The sequence below is a fragment of the Sprattus sprattus genome, assembly GCF_963457725.1.
Source record: "Sprattus sprattus genome assembly, chromosome: 4".
NCBI lineage: Eukaryota > Metazoa > Chordata > Actinopteri > Clupeiformes > Clupeidae > Sprattus > Sprattus sprattus.
This window is the reverse complement of record NC_137923.1, coordinates 48547371-48561316: the sequence shown is the minus strand read 5'-3', so window position 1 is coordinate 48561316 and position 13946 is coordinate 48547371. Positions and strand designations below refer to the sequence as shown.

Genomic DNA, 13946 nt, shown 5'->3' with positions numbered 1-13946 from the left:
TTGTATTTTACCGTTTCCCGTAGGAAACAATGGGTTATCTTTCCCGTAGCACCGAAATTACGTCACAAATTACGTCACAAACCAGAGGTGTCAAGTAACGAAGTGCAAATACTTCGTTACTGTACTTAAGTAGAATTTTTAGGTATTTTTACTTTACTCGAGTATTTATTTTTCTGGCAACTTTGTACTTCTACTCCTTACATTTTAACACAATTATCTGTACTTTCTACTCCTTACATTTTTAATTGAGGCTCGTTACTCTTGGTTCCGGTTTTGTTTTTAAAAGTTTCAAATGTGCGCCATCCAATACAGTTCAATGGCGCCATCCAGATACTGATTTCGAGCATAATTGGATGAAGCATAGAAACCCATAACACTCATTGGTTAGGGCTATCCATCGTCTTTACGCATGACGCAAAACAAGACAACGGAGGCGAACAAATGATACAACGCGCGTCAATGGCAGTGTCGGAGAGATGGCAACTCTGGCGAGATGTCTGAAGGGTCTGAATACACTAGACAGTTAGTGGCGATGGAGAACAGCAAAACTGTCCACATCCCTGGCCCAACCTCAAAGAATTATTCGAAATAGTTGGGAGCAAAAAGGATCATGGAGAATGCGGTGCAAACTTTTCGAACCCAAGAACCACGTAGGAATTGCTAACAGCTAGTAGCATGCTAACATTAGATAGGTGGCTCAGACACCTTGCTAATCCACAGACATATTTTCAGTTACAATAATGGGGTTTTTACATTATACAGTGTAACTCGGTAACTTTCTAAAAACCAAAGCAAAACAAATTAAGGGAACAAGTACAACAAGGCCATTACAGCTGTTTACAGTGCACTTAAAATACCCATGTATGTACCTGCCCCTTTTAATTTTTAAAGCTGAACTATATCTATATTCTTTCACTTTGAATTGAAAAGCTTTAAAACACTATACAGTATATTTACTAACCCTCATTACAGATGATTAGCATTACATAATTGGTTTGTTATTGAATTGAAAGTGTTTTTATTTGACTCCTGTCAAGCTTGAATTTCTGTCAGAATATGCGAGGACTATGAACCTAGATGCAAAGGCCCTTGATGAGAGACGAATGTGCAAATGGGGTGGAGGTCTACCTGAATTCCAATAAAGTTTGAGAAAAACATGCTCTTCTAGTTTGTTGTCTTTGACAGAATTATTATATTTTTGTATGACATTTTTTACCATGTCTTGGGCTCCATGTAGCACTCATCAGCTATTAAATTAAGCTTCTTTTTTCTTACAGTCGTGGCAATTATATTAAGTCAAACTAGTTTATCTTTAAATGTTTTTTTTTTCTTTTTTACTTTTTACTTTTATACTTTAAGTACATTTTAGAGCCTGTACTTTTTTACTTTTACTTGAGTAAAGAGGTTATGTCAATACTTCAACTTTTACCAGAGTATTTTTAAACTCCAGTATCAATACTTTTACTTAAGTAACGAATGTGTTTACTTTTGACACCACTGTCACAAACAATATTAGCGGTATTAAAACTATCCTGCCTTCACTCAAAGTTCAGAATAGCGTTGGATACGATAAGGAGTTCCGCATTCAAATTCTTCTTGGTGAACAGATACAGACTTTTGCTCAGGTAATCTTAAGACAGTGATTGATTTTATCTATTCGTTTATATAAGCTTCTTTGTATTAAGTTTCAAAGTAATGTCTAGAGTTGTACAGTCATCTAACAGACAGGGAATAGTAATCCATCAAAATATTCATATTGTTTATTAGTATAGCGTATTTTTAGAGTACATTTCTGCACTTATTTGACTTACAACTTGGCAAACTCATTTCATAAGCATGGTTGAAATGTAACTGTGATTACAGCACTTATTCATGGCATTCGTGGCAAAACGAATGAATTTTACTCTATACAACTCTTTCTCTGAATTCATAGTTCGCGATCTATTTTATCGTTTGCGTCGGAGGCTTTCAGATTGTCCATTGCTTTCCCGTCTGTTGCTATGGAGTCCACGAAATACGCGCAAATCTCTCTGTAAATTATGTTGGGCCCACGTCGTCATGTTATCCTCCCAGTCCTGCACTGAATTCGGGTGGGGGATAGTAACGCCATCTCCAGTCAGAGTATTTAAACTTTGTTCCCATTGTAAGGACATAATTAGATTACGATCTGTCTGAGAATAGGCTGTCAAAGCTAGCATCATCGAAGTCACACAGTACAGTATAGTACATACATTCAATAAAATGAACCTACATTTGAGTCCAACTGCATGTCCATTTATGGTCTCTGTATACCTTTGAATCACACACATAATGTCAACTATATTTGTATTTCGGACCGTGTGTAAAAGCATTTCTTTGTGGATATAGACGTGGATCATACATACAGTACAGTACATACATTCATTAAAATTAACCTACATTTGAGTCAAACTGCATGACCATTCTTACCCTACACTTACCCTTACAATAAAGAAGTGATCCTATTTCAACCATAACTTCATTTAAAATTATTTCTTTCTTTATGACATTTAGTTTACAGTATAGTTTAGACAGCAACTTTGACATCTATATTCAACTGCATCCATACATAATCTCAAACTTTATTTGTTGGTGTATCTCCAAAAAGGCTATACAACATTAAAACATTTCTTAATGAAAAGGAAACATGCATCACAATAATACTTCAGTGTAACCTGTACCTATGTGGAGTGCAAATATGTCTTGCTATTACACTACCCAACAGCTACACCGACGTCTGCTAACACTACAGAATGCATAATTCCTACGGGCACTGCACTAGTATTTGAAACAAGCCTTCACAGAGAGAGAGAAATCACCTCCACACTTATACACATATAAGATTAACAAGAGATCAGCTCTGTCAATATATTTTAACAAAGCAAGGTCCGGTAAAAGAGAATCAAAGCATCAAATCAGGACGTGTCCTTTATCATGTTACACCCTAGATTCAGCTAACCTGATCAATGACTCAAGCTGTTCTTTGTGGGACTCATTTGACAGCATTTTTACAGAAACAATAATCCACGGCCAGTCCATCTGACTGTCCTCGCAGAAACTCTCACTCCATATCTCATCCCAGTGATTTTAGATGAAAAAGAGCAGGCAGATAAGCTTCCCTGCTGGTGCGCAGATAAGAAAAGGTTAGCGACCCGCTAAACTACTCGAAACAGAGAAAAAACACTGGATGTCTGAGGGCCTGAAATTGCCATGCTGGTGATTGCGATTTTAATATTTCCTTTTTATTAACACACACGTTAATTTCCCCCCGAGCCAATGTGAGCACACACTAGCCACCAGGCAATCACAGCAGAAATGCCCCGGCGTGAGCACTAAGCTGCTGACAGCAGAGAGAACACTCCGCACCTGCTGGCGGTACTCTTTTAGTAACCCAGATGGAACTGATCAGGTCCCAGTCTATCTAACACCCTTACACCCACCACTGATGGTGTCATATATTCTGTGTCGTACTTATTACTAATAAGCTATGTATACCATATATATTATATTACAAACACACACACAATACATACTATACTACTATAATACTACTTTACTATATTAATAGATACTTAGGAATCGGATTATTATTAAGTATATAATGCTGTACATGATTAGATCCACTCACCTCTATGGTATAGGTCTGGTCGTGTTTGACGGTTTCGCCTCTGCGGAGGGTGCGAGCGAAGGTGAACTCTGTCTGGGGGGGTTCTCTCGTCTCACCTCCCCCCACGTCCTCCCCACCTGAAGGCTCTAAATCACCTTCTTCATCCCTAACGGAAGACTCCTCCGCTCCCTTCTTCTTTTTCTTCTTCTTCTGTTTCTTCTGTCCGTCAGCATGTGCTTTCCGCTGACGGTACTCGGCCAGCTGGAGTCACAGAGCAAACAAACAATCATGTCAGTCAGACAACCAAATTTGCTTGATGACCACAATATCCAGCTACACGGAGGTGAACCACGACAAAAAACAACCACCAAGCGCGCCTGGAACACTATTAACGACACTTGACACTCATTGCACAACAGAACAAGAAACCTAACGACATCCCAGTTCTGTTCAGCATAACTTTTCTCTACCAAATGTTCCCCTTTTCCCTGGCACACATACCGTAACAGTAGCGAGTTTGCAGAATTTGAAGCGAAGCATCCTGCACACAAGTCCTCTCTGGCCGGCCACAGAGTGACCTGAAGCAGGCCATGGCGCTTGCCACACTGTTACTGTTGTGACTGCATCTAATCTCACAAATACTTCCTGAGTGGATTAAAGCTCAAGGAATCCCCAGGGTCTGAGATGTACAAACATCCACATATGCCCATGCTCTTTGGTGTGTGCCCACAGAGCACCTGCCTGTCTAGAAGAGGGCAGTCTGGGCTCCGACCTCATCACACACACACACACACACACACACACACACACACACACACACACAGTGCATTCAAAGTATTCACCCCTTAAGTATTTCATAGTATGTAGTTTGAATAGTATGTTGCAGCTAAGTCATTTAAATATTTTTTTCCTCCTCATCAATCTACACAATCTACAGTAATATTAATAATAATATTAATAATAATTATAATAATAATAAATATAGCTGCAAGCAGCGATGGCGGTTTCCTCCTCCAAACATTGCGAACCAAGGAAAAATGTAATTTTGTGACAATTTGTCACTGTATAGAAAAATCCATGCTGCAGACTTGCCAATGGGATATTAAATTTCATATCCAACATTTACAATGCTTTTGCCTTGAAGTTTAGACTGAGTGGAGGTTGTGTGTGTGCGCTTACCCTGTGTGTCTGTGAGAATGTATGTGTGGCACCAAGCTGTGTGTCTGTGAGAATGTGTGTGCGTAAAATCAAACCTGCACGTGTGTGAAGACAGAGACTGAGTGTGTGAGACCGCGCGGAGGAGCAAAGTAGCAGAGAGAGAGACCTTCTACTGAAAATCACCCTAGAAATTAGCCAAGCATGCATGTTTCAAATATTCACCAAAAATCTACTTTTCATCTTACAGTCAACTTTTCTTCAGATTTGTGTACTAAACATTCTGAAGTGTCTTCACATGAACTTGTGATTAAATCAGAGTATCACTTTTTGACCTGTGGATGTGTAAAACATTATTTTAGATTCAAAAATGTATCCAATTTGCTTTTATATCAATCATTTTTCAAGATATGAAGTTGCCTTTGCACATGGGAACATGTTGTAGTGTCTTCCAGTGACATATCAAGTTTGGTGTTGATTTGTCAAAGATTTGCCAAGATATGACTTCACTTCCTGTTTGGCGACTTTTCTGCTGAATTTGAGTGGCTGTACCGGACAAACCATATGGTAACTTTTTGTGAGATTCGGCACAATCATTAAGGACAGTCCCTTCTTTATTCATACAAAGTTTCATGTCTCTCATTATACCACTCTAGCGCCACCAACGGGTCAAAGTTGGACTTGTGTTAACACACGCAACTTTTGAACCGCATGACCGATTTTCAAAAATGAGGTACCATTGGATTCCCTGGATCAAGACGAATTAAACACACCCTGTGGCGTAAATTTCACTCAAATATTTGCTGACATATGACTTCCCTTCCTGTTTGGCCGCTTTTCTGCTGAATTTGAGTGGCTGTACCGGACAAACGGCTGTGAGGATCAAAATTCTGTTCGATAACTTTTGTGAGGCTATGTCTGAAGATCATCTCTGGTGATTTTGAAGAAGATTTGCCAAAAATTGTAGGAGGAGTAGGCTTTCAAAGGTTTTTGATAAAACCGGAAATAGCGGAAAATCTATATAACCGGAAATTGACGCCATAGGGTGTGTTGAATTCGTCTTGATCTAGGGAATCCAATGGTACCTCATTTTTGAAAATCGGTCATACGGTTCAAAAGTTGTGTGTGTTACAAAAGTCCAACTTTGACCTGTTGGTGGCGCTAGAGTGGTCTAATGAGAGCCATGAAAATTGGTGTGAATGAAGAAGGGACTGTCCTTAATGAGTGTGCCAAATTTCACAAAAAGTTACCATATGGTTCTAGGGGCTGCTATTGACTCCCATTGCAGCAACATAATAAGAAAGCCTACAAATATAGCTGCAAGCAGCGATGGCGGTTTCCTCCTCCAGACATTGCGAACCAAATGTATTTTTGTGACAATTTGTCATTGTATAGAAAGATCCATGCTGCAGACTTGCCAATGGGATATTACATTTCAAATGCATTACTTTGAAGATCCTCAAGGGCCATGGCTTCAAGCTAAGAGTGAGAAGGGGTGTGGTCATCCCTACATTTCCTTAAATGTTGTGTGTGTGTGCTTGTGCGTGTCAAAGGAGCCTGTCCCTGTGTGTGTGTGTGTGTGTGTGTGTGTGTGTGTGTGTGTGTGTGTGGTTGTGAGAGAGAGAGAGAATCTGGAGCACACACGCGCAAAGGAGCAGAGAGAGAGAGACCTTCTACCGAAAATCACCCTAGAAATTAGCCAAGCATGCATGTTTCAAATATTCACCAAAAATCCACTTTTCATCTTACAGTCAACTTTTTTTCAGATTTGTGTACTTAACATTCTCAAGTGTCTTCACATGAACTTGTGATTGAATCAGAGTATCACTTTTTGACCTGTTGATGTGTAAAGCATTATTTTAGCGTTAACAATGTATCCAATTTGCTTTATATCAATCATTTTTGAAGATATGAAGTTGCCTTTTCACATGGGAACATGTTGTAGTGTCTTCCAGTGACATATCAAGTTTGGTATATGAGATATGACCTCACTTCCTGTTTGGCGACTTTTCTGCTAAATTTGAGTGGCTGTACTGGACAAACGGTTGTGAGGATCAAAATTCTGTTGATAACTTTTGTGAGGCTAGGTCTGAAGATCATCTCTGGTGATTTTGATGAAGATTTGCCAAAAATTGTAGGAGGAGTAGGCTTTCAAAGGTTTTTGATAAAACCGGAAATAGCGGAAAATCTATATAACCGGAAATTGACGCCATGGGTAGGGTTTAATTCGCCTTGATCCAGGGAATCCAATGGTACCTCATTTTTGAAAATCGGTCATACGGTTCAAAAGTTGTGTGTGTTACAAAAGTCCAACTTTGACCTGTTGGTGGCGCTAGAGTGGTGTAATGACAGCCATGAAACTTGGTGTGAATGAAGAAGGGACTGTCCTTAATGAGTGTGCCAAATTTCACAAAAAGTTACCATATGGTTCTAGGGGCTGCCATTGACTCCCATGGTACAAGAATAATAATAATACCTACGATAACAATAGGTTACCTCCTACCGGAGGAAACCTAATAACAATAGGTTACCTCCTACCGGAGGAAACCTAAATAGGTTACCTCCTACCGGAGGAAACCTAATAATAACAACCCATAATGACAAAGCGAAAACAGGATTTTATAATGTTTTGCAAATTTGCAATAGAAAAAATGAAATATCACATCGACATGTGAAAAGTGAAGGGGTCTAACTACTTTATGGATGCAATCAAACACTGACACAAACACAACAGCGCATACATGTGTCAGATCCAGTCTCTTCTCCTAACCCTTAATAGCAAAGAACCAGGTCTTCCACAAGGCAAATTCATGTTTTGGAAACCTGTCTGGTGCAGCTCGGGACCCATCTTACTTGAGAGATGTCTCCACTGCCCACACCATAAATGTCTCAACTGCCCACACCATAGATGTCTCCCCTGCCCACACCATAGATGTCTCCACTCCCCACACCATAGATGTCTCCACCGCCCACACCATAGATGTCTTCACTGCCCACACCATAGATATCTCCACTCCCCACACCATAGATATCTCCACTCCCCACAACATAGATGTCTCCACTCCCCACACCATAGATAACTCCACCATAGATATCCTATATAAAGGCTAGATGTATTATGGCGGACTCTTGAACGACCGCACAGGAGGCCATTTTTAGACAGTATAGCTTCCGGGAGGGATCAGTGGTACGTTAGGTAACGTCAGTGATCTTCACGATCTTCTCGTGGAAATCTTAAAGGATTTACAAATGACTTGATTTACAAACGTCATTACCTTGGTAATAATTCTGGATGCTTGAACATGTTGAAATGTGCAGCTCAATTGTGTATCACGGCTATTGTGTAGGCCTATCAGTCATTTTACATCAATTGGCGAGGCATAATTGTTCTTTCTTTTCAATATAACTTAAGTTGCACACAATAAAACTGAAGTTGCACATGATTTCCAATTGCGTTGGTTTGTTAAACATCTTACATTATGATTTCGACAGGAAATTGCTGACTTTATTGCCAAAGCCAATGAAGATGCCAGACTTTTGTGCAGCCTGCTCTATTGAACATTCCCTTGAAACGAGAACCCGTGGGATCACCTTTATTTTATTATATCAGTAATATTGCTTTTATAAAGGTGATAATAATAGTATACATTTATCTCCTGTTGCCATTCTGTCTGCTGAGTTTTAGTAGCCTAGATATTGATTTTACATAAATAGCTTGTGCATGTTTATAATTCTTCATAAGTATGCAGTGCCATAAGAAATATCTTACGTTTACAACAAACCAACCCGTTTGAAAATCGGTTGAAAATTGAGCAAGTTCTGGTTATTTAAAAAGTATGTATCACTACCAACACAATGTTGGGCGATGGTGAGCGAGCTATACTGACGCAAAATGGCCGCCATGTGCGGACATTCGACTCCGTCGGCCAGAAACGCTAGCCTGGTGACACCAGCCTACGTATTTCCGCCTGAATTGATTTCAAGCTCATACTCAGTCTGGCCCAACCCCATTGACAATCGTCTCCAGAACTCAAAATTTTGCAGGACCAATCAGCGAACAGTTCAGAGCTGTGACGCAAAACTCGCCTTGGAGGAAAAGACACGAAAAGCTATCGGAAAAGTTGTCTCAACTCTCGAGAACATCAGAAAATTAAAAGGAGAACAAGAGTATTTTCTTGTAAGTTTTATGATTGGAAAGGACGTCGTAGCTCTTCTCCCAACTGGCTTTGGGAAGAGTTTAATCTACCGAATGCTTACTAAACGTTGCTGATTGGTTAAGGGAACTCCAATGATTTTAAACCTCAAGATAAGCACCCGCCCATCTCGGAAACCAAAATGCATTGGGTTGGCCCAGACTGAAAGACGGAATGAAATGGAGTCACAGGCTGGTAATGGCCAGGCTACAGAAACGCGGGCAAGTTATCTACCCTTTATCTATATATATATGGTCTCCACTGCCCACACCATAGATGTCTCCACCCATAGATATCATAGATATCTTAGCGTTGCTGGAAGACGGAGTCAAATGTCCGCACAATGCGGCCATTTTGAGACGGAATAGCTCGCTCAGATAGGTGCCATAAATACACATGCACAAGCTATTTATGTAAAATCAATAGGCTACTAAAACTCAGCATATAGAATGGCAACAGGAGATAAATGTATACTTTTATTATCTCCTTTATAAAAGCAATATTACTGATATAATAAAATACAGGTGATCCCAAGGGATCTCGTTTCAAGGGAACGTTCAATAGAGCAGACTGCACACAATTCTGGCAACTTCATTGGCAATAAAGTCAGCAATTTCCTGTGGAAATTATAATGTAGATGTTTAACAAACCAACCCGATTGGAAATCATGTGCAACTTCAGTTTTATTATGTGCAACTTAAGTTGTATTGAAAAGAAAGAACAATTATGCCTCGCCAATTGATGTAAAATGATTGAAACACAATAGCCGTGATACACAATAAAGCTGCACATTTCAACATGTTCAAGCATCGAGAATTATTACCAAGGTAATGACGTTTGTAAATCAAGTAATTTGTAAATCCATCAACATTTCCGCGAGATAAGAGTGTAAACGATTGTGAAGATCACTGACGTTACCTAACGTACCACAGATCCCTCCCGGAAGCTATACCGTCCTTAAAATGGGCTCCTGTGCGGACATTCAAGAGTCCGCCGTTGCACCCCCTTGTCTCCACCGCCCACACCATAGATGTCTCAACTCCCCACACCATAGATGTCTCCCCTCCACACACCATAAATGTCTCCCCTCCCCACACCATAGATATCTCCACTCCCCACACCATAGATGTCTCAACCCCCCACACCATAGATGTCTCAACTCCCCACACCATAGATGACTCCACTCCCCACACCATAGGTAGCGAAAAGAGACAATAATCCCCTCCCTTTGTTGGCGTGTTTGAGAAGGATCACAACATATGATATAATTAGCAGCTACCGAATCATTGCTTTAGTAACCATGGCAATCCATAAACATTGCACCCAAAATGAACCCAGTGAAACAACATACACACACACACGAATACCCACCAGGCACTATTTGTTCACACTGTGGCCCCTATAGCTCTTCACTGTGCCGATTGCATCAGGCAGGCAGGAAGGCAGGGCACAGTGAGTGGAGCTCAAGTGGGGCGGAGGTGGGAGCAGGCTAAGTGCATAGCGCTGCGTGAGATGATGGCCGACGCAGCGGGGTACTCCGCAGTCCACAGACCACACGGTCAGCAGCATAGCAGCAGAGCACCAGCCTCAAGTCCCAGGGTCACAGTATACCGGGGACTTGCCAATCATACACAGGGACAAGGCTTAGCCTAGCTGTCAACTGGTTTGAGGACAAGTATGAGCTAGCGGGATACCAGAAGCTAACCTACATGCCTATTGGACATGTTGGTTAGCTAACATTTTTTTTAGGACTGTAAACTATTATGGCTGTGTATTAGCGAGACTCGATACAGTAAGCAAGGAGACGTATAGCAATTTTTAAATGAAATTTAAATGGAAAATGAACCACTGTCTGCCACTATTAATTAAAACATTGATACAGTGTTTGTGAGATTTAATTAAAACCATAATGTTCCAATATTCAGGTTTATTGACATGTTCCCTGTAAACCAGGGTTTTTCCTGCATATAGAAAATTTGGGCGCGCGCCGAGGCCGTTTTGCCGAGCGCCTATGAAAAATCCCGAGCGCCTAATGGCAAAAAAAGTGTGCGATGAAAAAAAAAAAAAAAACCTGTCATCTATGCGTCACGCATGCAATGCCTGTCAGGGAATAGGTTCTCAATAGTAGGTTTCAAGAGTCCTACGGCCGAATTATCGTTCTGCTTTGATCAGTAAACGAGTTGATAATTGTGTCTTCTTCTTGGCTGAACAACACGCAACTGTGAGTTGCGCGAATGGACAGAGCGGCCAGCTGCCAATCACTCAATCTGCGTATGCATCCTGACTGTCAGTCGGCGGTGATTTTGAGCATAACATTCCATTTTCAGTATTCATGGCTTTCAATTTAATAAAATATCTGCTATGTTGAGGACCTAATTTATTTGTCTATCCGTTTGAACGAGTAACAGTAGACTCCGGGACCTCGGGAGAGGCAGACAACCGCATTCGTTTATCTGAGGAGATTTGTGTTGCATCTCGAATATAATTCAGGGCTCTCAAGTGTCACGCATTGAGCGTGACAGTCACTCATTTCGGTCTTTAATCACTCACTCCCGCCACACATCGTATTTCTCACGCTGAAAAAAAACGCTAGGCTATTTAATATGCCGCAGCGCGCAAACATGACCTGGCCGCACTGCCCTCACCGTGGAGGAATCACACAAGTCTCCCCGAATCCACTGTAGTTCTGTCGTGAGGTGCCACTTATCAGCCTATCAAAAAAAAAAGAAATGGGCTTCACAATAGCCAATCAGAAAAAACGTATCTTTTGTATCTGTTGTATCTGGGTAAGATTTAATCCAGCAACCAATGAAAATAAAGCATCCTGGAATTGCGCGCGACTGATCTTCTAAAAGATTCGTTCACCTGAGGAAACCACTGGAGCTCCGAGCATCAGTCTTCTACAAGGAGTAAGTGGTCTCCTGTTTTAATGTGAAGACAAATTCACAATGGTTTGACACAAGCAACTTGACTGCAGTTAGAGACTATTTCCAAGATAATTACCATCGGTTTTTAATGAGTGTTTGTAGCCAACACACTTTTAGGCTACACCCTGACTTTTCACTATAGCTTTGACTCTGAACTTCGTTAATAAATTAAATTCGAGTAGGCCTATTTAAGATATACAGTACTGTGCAAAAGTTTTAGGCAGGTGTGAAAAAATGCTGTAAACTAAGAATGCTTTCAAAAATGGAAGTGTTAACAGTTTATTTTCATCAATTCTTCATAAATTAACTAAATGCAGTGAAGGAACAGAAGAAAATTCTAAATTAAATCAATATTTGGTGTGACCACCCTTTGCCTTCAAAATAGCATCAATTCTTCCAGATACACTTGCACAGTTTTTGAAGGAACTCGGCTGGTAAATTGTTCCAAACATCTTGGAGAACTAACCACAGATCTTCTGTGGATGTAGGCTTCCTAAAATTCTTCTGTCTCTTCATGTAAACCCAGACAGACTCGATGATGTAGAGATCAGGGCTCTGTGGGGGTCATACCATCACTTGCAGGACTTTCTGTTCTTCTTTAAGCTGAAGATAGTTGTTAATGACATTGGCTGTATGTTTGGGGTTATGTTCCTGCTGCAGAATACATTTGGTGCCAATCATACGCCTCCCTGATGGTATTTCATGATGGATTAGTATCTGCCTGTATTTCTCAGCATTGAGGACACCATTCATCCTGACCAAATTTCCAACTCCACTTGCAGAAATGCAGCCCCAAACTGGAAAGGAACCTCCACCATGCTTCACTGTTGCCTGCAGACTCTCATTATTGTACCTCTCTCCAGCCCTTCGGCGAACAAACTGCCTTCTTCTACAGCCAAATATTTCTAATTTTGACTCATCAGTCCAGAGCACCTACTGCCATGTTTCTGCACCCCAGTTTCTATGTTTTCGTGCGTAGTTCAGTCACTTGGCCTTGTTTCCTTGTCGGGGTAGAGCTTTTTGGCTGCAACTCTTCCATGAAGACCACTTCTGGCCAGACTTCCCTGGACAGTAAATGTCTGTACCTGGGTACCACTGGTTTCTGCCAGTTCTGAGCTGATGCCACTGCTTGAAATCTTCCGATTTCGAAGGTAAATAAGCTTGATGTGTTTTTCATCAGCTGCATTAAGTTTCCTTCCTTGGCTGACCACTGCGTGTACGATCCTCAACGTCTTCTTCAAAAGAGCTTGAACTGCACATTTTGAAACCCCTGTCTGCTTTGAAATCTTTGTCTGGGAGAGACCCTGCTGATGCAGTATAACTACGTTGTGTCTTGTTGCTGTGCTCAGTCTTACCGTGTAAATGGATACAAAATAAACATTTATTGTTTACATTTTTCAAAGCATTCTTAGTTCATAGCATTTTTTCAAAACTTTTGCACAGTACTGTATGTAGCCTAAAATTACCATGAACTTGTTAAATAATTTTACCAGGGCACCAAAAGACGGAGGGTGAAATGTTCACAGGCTGGTTGTGACCTCTGCACCTGACTTTAAAATAAAATTAAAAAAAGAATATTTTCCCGCAATTGAGTCCTCCTTGGTTTACACACTTCAGCACTTTACCATAGCCTCCATTATTTCTGAAATGGTGAAAAAAAACGACATAAATATCTACTAATAAGCTGTCACGGTTAACACAGTCTGTGCACGCGAAGCACGCACATTTTTTGGGGGGGGAGCACCGAAGACCCATTTCGACCCAGGAAAAACCCTGTAAACTATGTCAATTAAAGCTGACAAGAGACATAGCCCCAGGTCTGCTCAGAGGGAGCTTGTCTGTGACCATTATTAATGACATTTAAAATGTTTACTTTTGAGGTTTATATAAAAAAATAACAATACAATTTAGAGAGGTTAGCAGCAATTTAATCTGTAAGGTCAAGAATGATAACATATTCTTTTTTAAGGGATAATAAGATGAGTTATGAGTTAAAAATGTAGGTGAGAAGAAAACATCAACAAAAGAAAGGGACACGATAAACAC

The 13946-nt window shown here is 40.6% G+C and overlaps 1 protein-coding gene across 4 annotated transcripts in view; it reads right to left on the bottom strand.

Moving 5' to 3' along the window:
- The window catches only part of akap9 (A kinase (PRKA) anchor protein 9), a 136310-nt gene that overhangs the window by 113295 nt on the left and 9069 nt on the right, over positions 1-13946 (bottom strand). For all 4 annotated transcript variants that reach the window (XM_080837555.1, XM_080837556.1, XM_080837558.1 and 1 more), the window contains exon 2: positions 3647-3886. In XM_080837555.1, coding sequence (XP_080693681.1) covers positions 3647-3886 — 240 coding nt within the window. The remainder of the gene's footprint in view (positions 1-3646; positions 3887-13946) is intronic.